Genomic DNA, 14,079 nt, shown 5'->3' on the forward strand with positions numbered 1-14,079 from the left:
ATTATTATTATCACTATCCTGGGGTCTTTAATAGAAAGTACCAACAAATAATGACAAATACAAGGAACATGTAAAAAGCATGTTAACAGAGGTACTCAAAAGTGAACCCCACCAGAAAATGAACATATTTGAAGTGTTAAGTTCTGGCATGGTTTAGATATTTAATTGTTAAGTCAGGTATTACTATTACATTCAATAAAGATTGTTTCTCTGGGCTCGCCAAACATTATAGTTTTGTTATCTACATTCAACACTCAGCATGAAGGAGTATATTATCTGTTGGGGTTCACTATTAACTTTTGAGCACCACTGTATTTTACAAGATGTTCTAGTCAGGAGCTGACCTGAGCAGTATACAGTTTCGAATGCAAAATAACGATTTCAATAAAAATATTAACAAATCATTACATTACAGAGTGGAAAATACTACCATAGAATAAAGGTTGTGGGGGAAAAAAGGTGGACCTTCAAATTATTTTCATAGTTGGAAAATTTGTGCATTGCATTATTTTCATTTGTATATCATTCCATGCTTTAAATTGTTCATGGTAATGAGAAAAAGCTAATGCAAATTATGAGTCTAGACTGGAATGGGTTTGTCTATTTTTTTCTTTATAACATGCAAATATGAGTTGGCTTTCCCTTTAAACAAAGTAGAAAATATCCATGAAGAGTATTTTAAAGTAAAATTATCTCTTAATTGGAATTCAGAAATAAAGGTTACCAAAACGTATCAAACCATCAAGAAAGGAGAGTTATTTCTGTGAGTACATGACCTGCATGGCATCATTTTCAATCACAAAAAAATTCTCACAGATGAGCTTAAAATATTTGCTCCAATTTTTTCATTCCAGCATCCACCCTGCAGTGACCGTTCAAATGAGACCAAGAGTTCACACAACATATCTCCCAAGTACACCGGCAACAAACATCCCTACTCCATCAACCCCCTAAAAACAAGTCTGGTAAACTCATCATTGCTCCTCGTCTAGACAAACATAGAAAAGGATGAAATACCACGGCCTACATACGTCTACCTCAGTCAATGGCATTGACATTCCAGCGCACTAATTTGATTAGTAGAGAGAATAGATTCTCCTAACCTTGCTGATTAATTATGAGCATCTCCCCCCCTAAAAAAAGTGCAAACATGTTTACTAGCATGCACATGCTATCAGAAACATTTTCCTCCAAAAAGCATACTGGTACTGCAAATCAACCATTTAGCAAAGGCATAAAGGAAGTAGGAATCATAAGCTAGAAAATCCCTGTAAATTTTACAGAAAAGAACACAACTTCATAGTGGGATCAGATGTAATTCATCTAATATTCAGACCACAGTTGGATCAACTAATTTTCAATTTACCTTATTATCGAGTCATTTGTACAAAGAGTTTAATTGAATTAGTTGGATACTGTAGCTCTGTTCATTTTAATTCAGAATTTATTGTCACAATGCAATGAGGGCTTCTCTCGGTGTTTAAAAACATAGACCATAATTTGGCGTTAAACTTTTTACCAAAAAAAAACATATATGAATTTGACAGTATAAAGCTCTCATGTAACTTGGCCTAGATAGAGAAAAGGAATAAAGGACATGGATATAAGAGCATATAAAACAAGGAAGAATGTTCAACCTATTTTGGTATACTTTGCGACCAGTCCTTCCTGAATCTGCTTCTATAACTGTCATTATCCCCATCTCCGATATCAACGCATGAGGAAGATGGAAGATTTCTGATGACAAACAAAACAAACTTTACCTCTATAATGTTCTGCATGTGTGGGATAAGCCTATCTAGTCTCACTTCCAGGAGCATCACCAATGCTCTGCATACATTCTTCCGCACTTCGGTGTCTTCGTCGGAAGCTAATTCAAATAGGTTCTGGAAGGAAAGGAGAAACAAGACAATCAGGGATGAAAGATCAAATTTGAAGTGGTGAAATACACTGAATAAAAGAACTCTGAAGCTTCTACTTCAGTGCTTGTCTTAAAGAAACCTCATAAATTCAATATGTATCAATTGTATCACCCTTTAGTTGTCAAAAGGATTCTCTCTATTAGGGTTTTTATGAGGGGGTTTTTTGTCTTAATTTTCTTTCATGAAATAAGGTGGATAGAGTCGGAAAATGTCTTTCAAAAAAAATTGTCTACTATCCTCTCAATGCACATGTCATAAACAATAATTTACAAGCAAACAAGATTATTTAATTCCTAATTAAAAAAATGATACAGCAAGATGTGTCTACATGTATGAAAGAAATTTCTCATGTGGAAGAAAATAGAAACATCAAGGTACCAAGGTGAAATATTTGGAAAAGAATCAACTTAATGAATACTAAGGTAAGCTATTGCTTAATCATATATTGCCTAAAACACATATTATTTATCAATTGTTAATTGACTCTCATTTAAATCAAACAGATTTGTGTGGCCTAAAGCGAGTTGATTCTGGCAGAATACTTGTTTAAAAAGCAAATCTTTCATATCCTAGTACAGTTTACAGTTATACAGGTACATGCATTGTACTCTTAATAATCTACTTGCACCAGTGACCGACAGATAATTCTTGTACAAACCCAGGTTGGAGGTGAACCAACGGTTTTATTGCCTGACATATTATTTCTCACATTGGAAATCATCTGGAAACATGCCAAGCCTGTGGTCCCATGTATTATGGATGAACTCTGTCCTAACTTCATAGATTACACTGAATGCACTTTTCACCTGTCTGAGCCACAGAGACAATTGACTTGCTATTCAGTGCAGAGTTCATACATGTACATATCTATACAAAGGACTCCCATCACTTAACTTCTCCGCTAGTCATTACTTTTATGGAGAAGCGAATTGAGCTTCCTATTCAACAGAATGCCAGGACAACTTTCTTTATTATATTCATTTTTGCATTATATATTCGGTATAACAAATCCCTTTTTAAGAAATGCTAATAGCTATCATCAAACTTGTCACTGTACATGTAAGAACAATAGAGGAGCGATAATCTGTGTGTAGGTGTTCATAATTACTCAACTTCCGCACTTCCCGATGACGGTTGGTGATATTACTTACATTCATAAAGGGATCTATATGTAGCATAAGGGCTTGTGTTTTGCTGATGATGAACTGGTTTACACATGCAATAGCATGGGACCTAAACGATAAAGAAAATGGAAAGCAAATTATATATAAACATTGACTTTTATACTGTACGACCATTGCACACCTTACGACTGGTCGACGAACCGATTTTACATGAAAATGTGAATGAAAATCATACTCTTTCTAGTGCAAATTAACCTCAAGATTACTAAAATAACAATTTTGGATAATTACAAGCCTTTATTTTTTATTGTATGCAGGATAGGCTTCAAATCGTACATGAAGCTGGTTTTATGACTGCTACAACGTCATTACGATCATTTCGCTCTTATTCCAATAAGAATGGTAGGATAGTCACAGATTACAACATAAATATCTGTACAATGATTTAGAACTTTAAACAGTATGACATTCTATAAATGTGTCAATGTTCGCATCAAATTTTACTGCGTTTTATTCTGAAAATGGTTCCTAGACCAGTCATAAGGTGTGCGGTGGCCTCAGATTCAAAATGCAGGCATACCCGTCTTCCTGACAGCTACATGAAATCATCACATATGAAGCAACTTTTTACCCAACAAGCAGACTAGAACTGGGACACCATGTCAATAGGGCCTAGGTCTTGTGGCATGTGGTCATTTTCAAACAAAAGTGGACATGGGGGTGAAAATTAAAACTTGCTAGAAATCATTAGGCATCAATGTTTTTTGAAACTAGACATCTTAAAGTATATTTTTCCATTTCATTTACATAAAAGTATTAATTATGTCTTGAGATACAGTGAATTTTATGCAAGGGAAATTAAATGTTACAAAATGTTGATTTTTGCATTAAAATTCACATATTGCCTATCACAATATAAAATTTGTATTAGAAGCACATTTGTTGGCAAGATACAAGCTGTGTATTGTATCTAACTCCTAAATAGCAAAAAAAAATTCTGTGAAGTGTTTTTCTGAAAAAAATTGGGTTTCAAAGTTTTCAAAACTGGTTGTCATGTCACTCACGTTTTAAATGCAAAAAGTTTTCTAGAGCTGTGTATTCTGAAAATTAATTTATCCCAGTACTGGAGCAAATACAGTTTATCTGTACCATATTGTATATAAAGTAACTTGGTCCACTGTGCTAAGGTAAAGCTAAAATTAACTGTTAAAGTTGTGTCGTGTCACTCACAATGTCGTGTCACTCACAAAATGTTGTGTCACTCACGGTATTATATTGTGTATAAAAAAAGGACATCCAGTAATGTTTGAAGCATTTTACCAGAGATACAGTCAAAATGTTGTTCCTGATATCATTTAGGCCTATTTTAGGCTAATAATTTCCTCCATCTTCCTAATTTTACTCCTTTTTATGGAAATATTGAATTTGACATTGAGTTCATCTATTTTCTCTCCTCTCCGTGGTTGCCTTGGTTTAAAAAATCCTGACAATTTTCCATTGGTGTGAAGACTCGGATCCTAATTCATATTTTGGTGAATGTACTGTGATTAAGAATAATCAATCAACACAAAATTATGAATGTATCAAGAGAAAAACCACTATACTTTAGCAATGGACATATTTACAATGCATAAAGGGTTGGTGATGGTGATGTTTCAAGTCATACATGTACCTAGGTATTACTCGAACATTCTCTGTCTCCATTTACAGAAATGAGCAGAAAGTTCACCTTTCTTTTGAGCAATGTTATTTCTTTGTTATACTCATAGAGCTTTAGAAAAGTCAGGGATCCTTTTTTTAAATTTGCAGAAATTTAGTGGTAAAGTAGTGTACATGGAATATAAGAGATCACCATGACCACCAAACATTTTTTTCAAATTCGGAAAAGAAAATATTTTTCTTTTCCTTCTGATTGATTAAATCAACCTTTTCATTTGCCATAAAGCTTGTATTCCAGGACATGAAATAAACAAATTTGCAAGAAAACATAAACATTTCAGGTGAGAATGTACTGAGATTTGATAGAACATTTTGGATATTGCTTGAAGCAGCTACATGCCAAGTTCAAAATCATTATTTGTTCGGCCACCATTCATACCGCTAGTGATTAACTACATGTAGGGTCTGAACAGCAAACTACCGTAAGCGGGCCGATGTGTGTTCAGAGCAGATTTGCAGTTACACATATTCATTACAACAAAATGATGCATGTTCATGTAGGTCCCAACAAGTCCCAACCGAGACCGCATTTTGATTTGAGCAACTTTGGATGGGTTGCCATGTACCAGTAGATCATTTTTTTTTTGGGGGGGGGGGTACCCTGATAAGAACAGAGCTGGACCTCGAGGGGAAAAAGCTATTGAGGTATAAAGGGAGCCTGGTTGGGATGCTGAATTGGACTTTAGTGTGACATCCAAGGGCTTAGAAAAGGAAAGGCTAATGACTTGTAGTTATTATGTAATAGTAGCAGACTGCAAGAATCAGGTACTGACTGCGTCTTTCACCTTGTGGCTTTCCCTGGATTCCCGTGGTATGGTATATGATCAAATAATTAGCAATGAAAAGGTACAAGATTCCAGCTAAAAGCATAGCTCTGAATTTTGGTACAGTGCCTACATGTACTGCCTTGGGAGGGTCCATATACATGTACTGCCTTGGGAGGGTCCATATACAAGCACTGTTCAGGAGAAAACCTATGGTTGTTGAGATGAATTCCCAAGTTTCTCAAGGATTTGCTGATAGTTCATCTGAAGTGTGCAGCAACGTGATTGGGGTTTGGTACCGAAAAAGATATTGAAACTGCCATGTCCTATTTGGACAATGCCTAAAATATTAAAGGAGGATAATATTGTAATCCAGTATTTCAAGAAAAAGGAGTCATACATGACATCATTGGCTACCAGACCATGCCAGATGATGTTGGTGACTATTGAGAATACCTTTCTTACAAGGAAAAATTATTCCATCCGTTGTGGATGCTGAATTGTGTGAACCTGTAAACTTTCATGTACAGATAGGGAGAAAGAGTTAAAGTTTTGAATGATATCAGGCCACAAAAAGAATGTTTGAGTTGATGTCAATGCCAAGACCTCATAACACCTCCTTCAAGTGCCCCCTCTTCCTCTAAAGAGGAGAGTGGTAGAAGCCCTAGTGTGACAATGTGGTATGGTGTAGAGAATGTGAGTTGATGGGCAAATATGACCATAAACCAAGAATAAAACATCAGGATGACATATTATGAACTTTAAAGAAAGCAGTTATTATGTAATTAAGCTTGTTTTTTGGTTAATGGTATTTTACTCTTCTAGATCATGCAAAAAATACTTTCAATGTTGAGATAAATGTTGTATTTTTTGCACTTGTTGTGTCACTCACGTTTTGGATGTCGTGTCACTCACGGTATATAGAAGGGTACCATTTTCAATAGAGAAGGTTTGATTGATTTTGACTATATGTGTTAGATAGGTACACTATTTATGTCCATTTACTGGTACTCACAGTACTCCATGACAACTACTTGGGCACGAATCCAACCATATGTGTTAGTGGTCAGAAACCCATGTCCAAAATTTGTTGTGTCACTCACGCACCGTTTTTTAATCATATCTACTAAATGAATTGTTGAATTCAAATCAAACTCGCAGTGGCCCATGCCAGTCCTACATTGTATATAATATAGTAGTCATGATTGATTCATAACCTTTAAGTTTGAAGATATGAGCCCTTAAACCTCTCCGATTGTCGTGTCACTCACGTTTGAAAATGACCATATATTATTAACTCACTGGCCCATATTCTGAAATCAGGTTAAATTTAGACCAAGGTTTAATTTGTTAAAATTATGGGAAGCCAAACGAGTCAAAAATATTGTTTGTCATGCTTACTGTGCTCTTTCCTAATTCTTAAATGGTGAAGACAACTGTCGTACCTTCCCAGGCAGTTAATGTCTTTTTAATAGTCAAACGAGCTGATACATTGAACCTCTACTGTTCGAGATTAATGTCACAACTGGCTTTCCATAGTTAAACCACAACTTTTGATATGACTCAAAATAATGTAATAGCTTTGATCAGTCTGGAGTCAGCTGTTTTGGTATGGCTGGAGCATGAAGGGAACATGAAGGAAGATTCAAATGAGGGTCTGAAGTGAAGACTACACATCCCCTAAACATCCTGATCCATGTATTTCTAAAAATGGATTTCTGGAGGAGGAAGAAGCGAGCATACCTGATCTTGGGGGAGGCATGCTTGAAGTAATCCAGCAGTTTTGGAATGAGAAAGTTGAGTGGGCGATCAAGAGCGTCGCTATCCAGGACATCGGCCGAATCCTCACAGATCTTCTGCAAGGCCCCAAATGATCCCTGCGATAGATTACAAAAGCAACATCATGAATAGAAACATGAATAAATTGCTATGATGTGAACATCACATTGCATATTCAACAGGGAAAACAACTGAGTGGATATCTTGAAATGTCTGAGAAGGTAAAATGACTGAATATATCGCTATCCACAACAGTCTGTATCCTAACAAATCTTCTGCAAGACCCAAAATGATCCCTGCAATAGATTGCAATGCAACATTACAATAAAATTAACGTTGCAATAATGTGAACATTGCATGTTAAATGAGAAAAGCAACAGAGTGAACTGTTATAAGCGGGTCTGGAAGAATGTAAAATGACAAAAATATATCACAGCTGAATCCTAACAGATCTTCTGCAAGGCCCAGAATGATCCCTACAATTCGGATACCAAAAAAATGTCACGACTGGAAACACACCACAATTATGAGTCACAGTAATGTACATTGAGCTCAAGGTAACTAAAGGGGAACACAATCAAGACCATTTTCATATTACATGGTCATGGAAGAATGCAAAATTTCCAGCTATAATTCAATAGCAAAACATAATTTTTACTTTTCTCCTGCATAGAGAGGTTCAGATTTTAAATCTAGTACAGTGCACCGACAATCAGTTTGGTTCTCCTCTACCAACTATTAAAACCCAGGTTCAAATGGGTTCTTGTTACACTTCATAGAAGACAAGCTAGAAAACTGCCTCTCACAACCATTGATACTATCTGCTGGGAATTTTTCCTAGAAATAGTGGGCTTTATGCATTAGGGGATACCGGGGTTAGTTGCAACATGGGGTAAGTTGAAACATTGTAATTTTCTTTGAAGCCTGTAAAATAAATTTTTGCAATACTGCCCTCAATTTATTGCTATTAATAATACAACAGTGTTGAAACATTATTGCAATAAATTGAGGGCAGCATTGCATAAATTTATTTTATAGGCATTTAAGGAAAGTACAATGTTTAAACTTACCCCGGTCTCCCCTATGTGTCTCCAGCATGGATGACGTTCAAAGAATGGCACCACAAGCACAATAGGACACCCTATTCAAGTGTTAACCATATTCATGTAATATTCATTTGGACCATCAATTTTTTATATACACAACCTGCTCTCATTCAGCAAAAAAAAAGCTTTACTGCAAAGAGCAGTCATAAACTTTTTTTTTATAAACACTTTTTATAGTTGCAAAACATGTACATTGAGAAAATAAATGTCTACATGTATCACTTGAAAAACAAATTATTTTTTAAACTATGTTTTCGAGTGATCTTCACTGCTTGTTTGTGATGAAGCATATAATAACTTATTGTACCCTTGGCTTGCCATACATTGTATTTATTTCTCCACCTCTCACAATAATCAGTACACCCTTTCCTGTGAAAATACACCAGGCAATACATTTTCTTTAATTTTCGGGGGCTATTTTATAACCTACTGCATATATCTGCAACACTGGAAAAGTTTTATTGCAGTGAATGGTTATTTTCCAGGGCTCTTGAGCATTCAAGGGCAAAACCGCCTGGAGGCCCCCCCCCCATGTAATTTTTTTTCCATGAAATACACCCTTTCACCTTCAATAGCATATATTGAAATGCGTGTGATACTGGTGTGAACAAACCTACTTGAACCACAGTAATTATACCACACCAAACATATTAGGACCCATTTCACAAAGAGCCACAACTATGGCAACTTTTGTCATTAGGCAACTATCATGGAAACCTCAATTCTGATTGGCTGCTCACCTGTTTCATGTACCATACAGATACATATTGCAATAATGGCCAAGTTGTCATAGATAAACAGGCCCAGGTATAGCATAGTGGGAACACACCCAAGTTTATCTTGCATACGACCAGCTGCCTTTGACATTTTCCATCGTCAGCCAGCAAAGCATCATTTTTGTACATATACATGTATTGTCTAGATGGCGCAGATCAGAATAAATGTAGTTTAATCTTGGTTCATTGCTCTTCCCTTCGTCAGTAACAAACCCTTGGGCAAAGCCACAGGTATACCCCAGTCTTCCCTCAAGTCCTTGCCAACCTTTTATTCTCCTTCCCTCTTCGTTTAATATCTTCCTTGTCGGGATTGAGATCTACAAAGTTTTGAATTTTTCATATTTCTGTACATTCTAAAACAGAACTTCCCTTTCTGAAAGATTGCATTCCAATGAATACAATATGAAGGAAGAAACCTGGTTTCTTGTTCCATACTTTTTTTTCCACAGAAGCATGCAGTAGGCACTTTATAGAGATATGTTTTGTGATAAGCGCTATAAAAAATGTTAGTTATTTATTATTTTAGTAAATAATTTCATAGATTTAAGCTTCCATGAAAAAAATGTGTCTGATCATATACTTTTCTGACTAATGTGTGCACAGATCTTTTTTATATTGTTTTCAATCTTCTGAGAAAATGACATTTTATGGAACTTGATATCACACAACAAACGGGGAAGCTGCTTGCAAAGTGACATCACAAAACCAAAACTTGACAATTCCAGAACTCTGTTTAATATTCTTGATGATTTTCACAACATCTTCATAAATCTGCTTCTTTCACTGGGTCCTATTCTGCTTGATTTATAAAGAATAAATGCCAGTTGCGGTTTACATGATTTCAAAATGAGTTTTGTACAGAATCCAATTAAATGACAACCCAAGTGTCAGATGTTTGAATAAAAGAATATGCATCAAAGGATAATGGAAAAATATTTGTAATTGCTGAGAAATTAACAAGAATGAGTATGGTATTCCATATACCGGTAAATGTCTGGTCTATTTCAAAGCAATGGAAAAAATATTTTCCAAGATGTGCCTATCTGTGTTGGTGATCTTCAGTGTGATAATTTTTCAGTTTAGATTTCATGATTACACAGTCGTCCTAGATCTATTAAGATCATATGATGACAATTAAACCTTGGTTTTTCTAGCTTTCTCATGAAATCAGTGTTAACTACTTTCATTTATCTTTAAACCAATTTTTTTGGTCAGTGTTAACTTCCCCATTAATACAGCCGTTTTAACATTGTTTTGTTTGATTTAAAATGAATAAAACAGCTGTTTTCGACTCGCCGTACGGCCACTGTAGAGCAAATGTGACCAAGGTATCAATGGTCATAAAATCAGGGAAAATTAGAGGGGCACTTTCACTTCCTGAATTCCCTCAAAGCCCTGGAAATAAAAAAAGCCCCTGAAATCATCTTGCAGTCCATTACATGTTTATTATACAGTTTGGCAAATCCGGCTTGTATTTTTTTTTGTAAACTCAAAAAGTAGCCATGGAAAGAAAAAATATAAATTTCATAAAGCTGACAATCTGAACCTCTCTGTATTTACATGAATCCCCAAAAGACTGAGAGATAGACACTGTTCTCATTATCCCTTTATAAAACTAAATACTGGAAACCGGTTCAGGAAACCAGTTTGGAAGATCGCTTTGCTAGCATTCCGATTTGATCACTTGAAAGTGGTTTTTCAAACCAATTCTTGTAAAGTGGTCTTGTTGCTATTGGAACACTCTCAGTGGGGTGACATGTTTCGCGCAAAATTTGAAACCACAGCAAAGCATTCCACACACAGTGTGTAGAGTAGCATGCTCAAAATGTACGAAGATCGCTTCTCGAAGAAAAGTTGTGTCCTCACTTCACATGTACACTAAAACCAGTTTAATGGGGCAAAGCGATCTTGAAAACTACATGAACATGTACATAGTGAGGTGGTTTTCTGAACCTGTTTGGATAATTGCTTCCAAGACCGCTTCGACCATTCTCATTACATGTTTAACTAGTTTCCACTTAACTAGTTTCCAGTAAACTAGTTTTAGGATGGTAGTGAGAACGTTGTCATAGAGTAGTTTGGCATAAAAAGAGTTAACACTCTCTCATCTTCACATCAAGTATGTATCAATCAACCGGTGGCGAATGAGACAGGTGCACGGAGTAGGAAACTGTTCCTGACACAGAGAAAAATGCAAATGAATTCATGAGTCAGGTGCCTATGTATCCAGTTGCCTGTGAGGGACTGTCTGATACGTTTCTTCTCATTTTAATAGGAACCAACATGGCCAATAGGGGTTTATTATAAAACATTTTAAAGGGATCAAAATCCAAGCCCTAAATCAGAAATCTGTACTTTTATTCAATGCTTTAATGGTTGATAAAAAAAATAGGAGTTCAAATAATATCATGTTATTTCTAAACTGTATTTTATAGGATACAACAAAAGCAGCCCTGGCTTATATTAATCCAAGGCCTTCTATATCCATGGTCGTGGATGGCTAATATTGAATTGACCTCATTGCGCTTTTCGTAGGCCTGGTCATTTTTTGGTGCCCTTTTCAATTTTTCATAAAATTTTGGGGCGCTATTATTTAAAATGTACCCTTTCGGAAAGACTCTTTAAGAGACTGTGCCCTAGAAACATCAGATTTTAAGGCTTAAAAAAAACACATGAAATGATTTCACGATATAGAATCAAGCAAAGTATGTACATGTAAAGAGTTGAATGTTTGCTACATGTGCCATTCGCATCCATGGTATTCTGTATGCTCTGAAAATATAATCTGACCGACTCCCTCTCAGAAAGTATTCATCCAAGATTCACACTTGCATCTCCTACGGGATTCAGGTTCTTGCATTTCACGCTCTGTGAGTCTTTGATGAATAATTCTTTTAATATTCAACTAGTGTTAGGCTTTATCCCTCCCCTCCCTCCCTCCACTCCACCATCCCCATCACACCTAATCGGTGTGTTGGCTCAGTTGGTTGAGTGTCTGTCTCACAACCGGGAGGTCGGGAGTTCAAGCACCGGCAAGACGTTAGAAGATGGGAGTTGCTGCTATACCGTTTGGCATTCCAACGATTTATTAGGGATAGAGCCTTGTCGATCTGGCGCTGCACAGAGGCTGCCGGGCCCATGATCAATTGGGCAAAGCAAATTTTCAGAGTATTTCATTTCAGGTCTATTTCGAATAAAATATATATATGGATGGATGGGATCTCTCAAGATTCGCTCTGTGAATCTGCCATGAATACTTCTTCAAACAATCAACAAAGTTAGGCTCTATCTCTCCCTCCCCTCATTCCCCCTCCCCCAATCTCTATCTTAATCTGTCTGTGAATCAGAGATGAATAGTTCTTCAAATATTCAACAGTGTGTTAGACTTTTAACCCTCACCCTCCCTCACTCACCACCCCTCCCCTAATTTCTTTCTCCCTCACTGCAAATCTGCAATGAAAACTTGTGACATTCAACACTGTCAGGCTATAACCACCCCTCCCCCACACCTCCCTCTTCCCAAATCTCCTCTCTCTCCTATCGACTCCCCCCTCCCTCCCCCTCTCTCTGTCAAAAACAACAAACCTTTCCCCTGACCTTCCCAAGAATTACATGGATAAATTATACAAGTACATCCTTATGGTAATAAGCCCATGTAGCTTTAGGAGAATGTCACACTGTCTTTGGGCAATTCAATTCATCTGCCTCCTCCTCCTCGACTAGCTAATGAATGTACTGCCTCGGAAAGTGCCATAGAGGATGTTGAAACTCCATTCGGCACACACCGGCCTACAGGCAGAGAATGAATGAACTTTGACATTTACGGCTTCCAATATTCCATGGATCCCGTCCTCGTTATATTGCACAACCAATGCATTACCAGAAGGGGGAGCCGGTGTCATCAACGTGGGGAGTGGAGATCACCGCTCTTCGCTTGGAACCTTGATTACACATTAACCCTTCAATACATTTTCATTTTATTTTTTTCTTTACAGCCGTTTCATCTTGATTTTCACCAAAACTTACATGTATCAAAGAAAGTGTAGGTCAGTATAAAACTCTTCACTAGTAAAAAAAAAAATTGTTTTGTTTTCCAATTTAAGCTTGATGAAACCCAAATTGTTATGACCATCATGATAAATTTACCTGGTATTAAAGTAGGCATAATTGGCATTATGGGAATATCTCCTTGCATACATGTACATGTATTATATTTGAAAATTATGTAAATAATGAATTCACCTTATTTGAGCTTATTCTTTTTTAATTCATTCATTCACACATCATTTTCTTCCATTTCAATTATTTTAAGATACAAGGCCCCATCTTTTAATCCGATCAACCAAACTATTGAAAGCCATCAACACATCAAATGCATGTTTGTTCAGATTGTTTTCTAGATATGATAAAAAATCATTTATACTTGGCAATGTAGTATGCTCCTCTTTATTTACAAAAGGATATTGTGCACATTCCCTCTAAAAAAGAAAAACATGACAATTATGGATTTTGAGGTTCATTGTCCACATCAATCATATTTTTTTTTTTTATAAAACAAGTGCACACCTAGTTACCAATAATGCATATAGCATTTCCCTTTATTTGAAAGCAGGATAAAAGAGCATTGTAGATTAAATGCCTTGCTCATGGGCATAGGTGCCGCGGCAGGGGATCGAACTCCGGATTTTCCATGTATAGCCAGGCGCCTTAGACCACTCGGCCACGGCACCACCATCATAACTCCTTGTAAGAAAGGACACTGCCCTCACTATCTTTACAATTCACTCCATGGTTCTGTGTCACCAGAGATTATTACAGTACACATTTAAGTCAACGCACAAGCTTGTATTGTGCTCAGTAAGAATTCCACCTGCCGTCGATCAAGAAGC

At 36.5% G+C, this 14,079-nt stretch overlaps 1 protein-coding gene across 2 annotated transcripts in view; it reads right to left on the reverse strand.

Annotated features, from left to right (window-relative positions):
• LOC121423470 (transportin-1-like) overlaps window positions 1–14,079 on the reverse strand; it is a 58,462-nt gene that overhangs the window by 25,237 nt on the left and 19,146 nt on the right. For both annotated transcript variants that reach the window (XM_041618818.1, XM_041618819.1), the window contains exons 4-6: window positions 7,273–7,406; window positions 3,074–3,155; window positions 1,764–1,886 (exon numbers count right to left, since the gene is read on the reverse strand). In XM_041618818.1, coding sequence (XP_041474752.1) covers window positions 1,764–1,886; window positions 3,074–3,155; window positions 7,273–7,406 — 339 coding nt within the window. The remainder of the gene's footprint in view (window positions 1–1,763; window positions 1,887–3,073; window positions 3,156–7,272; window positions 7,407–14,079) is intronic.

Source organism: Lytechinus variegatus, chromosome 11, assembly GCF_018143015.1.
Source record: "Lytechinus variegatus isolate NC3 chromosome 11, Lvar_3.0, whole genome shotgun sequence".
NCBI lineage: Eukaryota > Metazoa > Echinodermata > Echinoidea > Temnopleuroida > Toxopneustidae > Lytechinus > Lytechinus variegatus.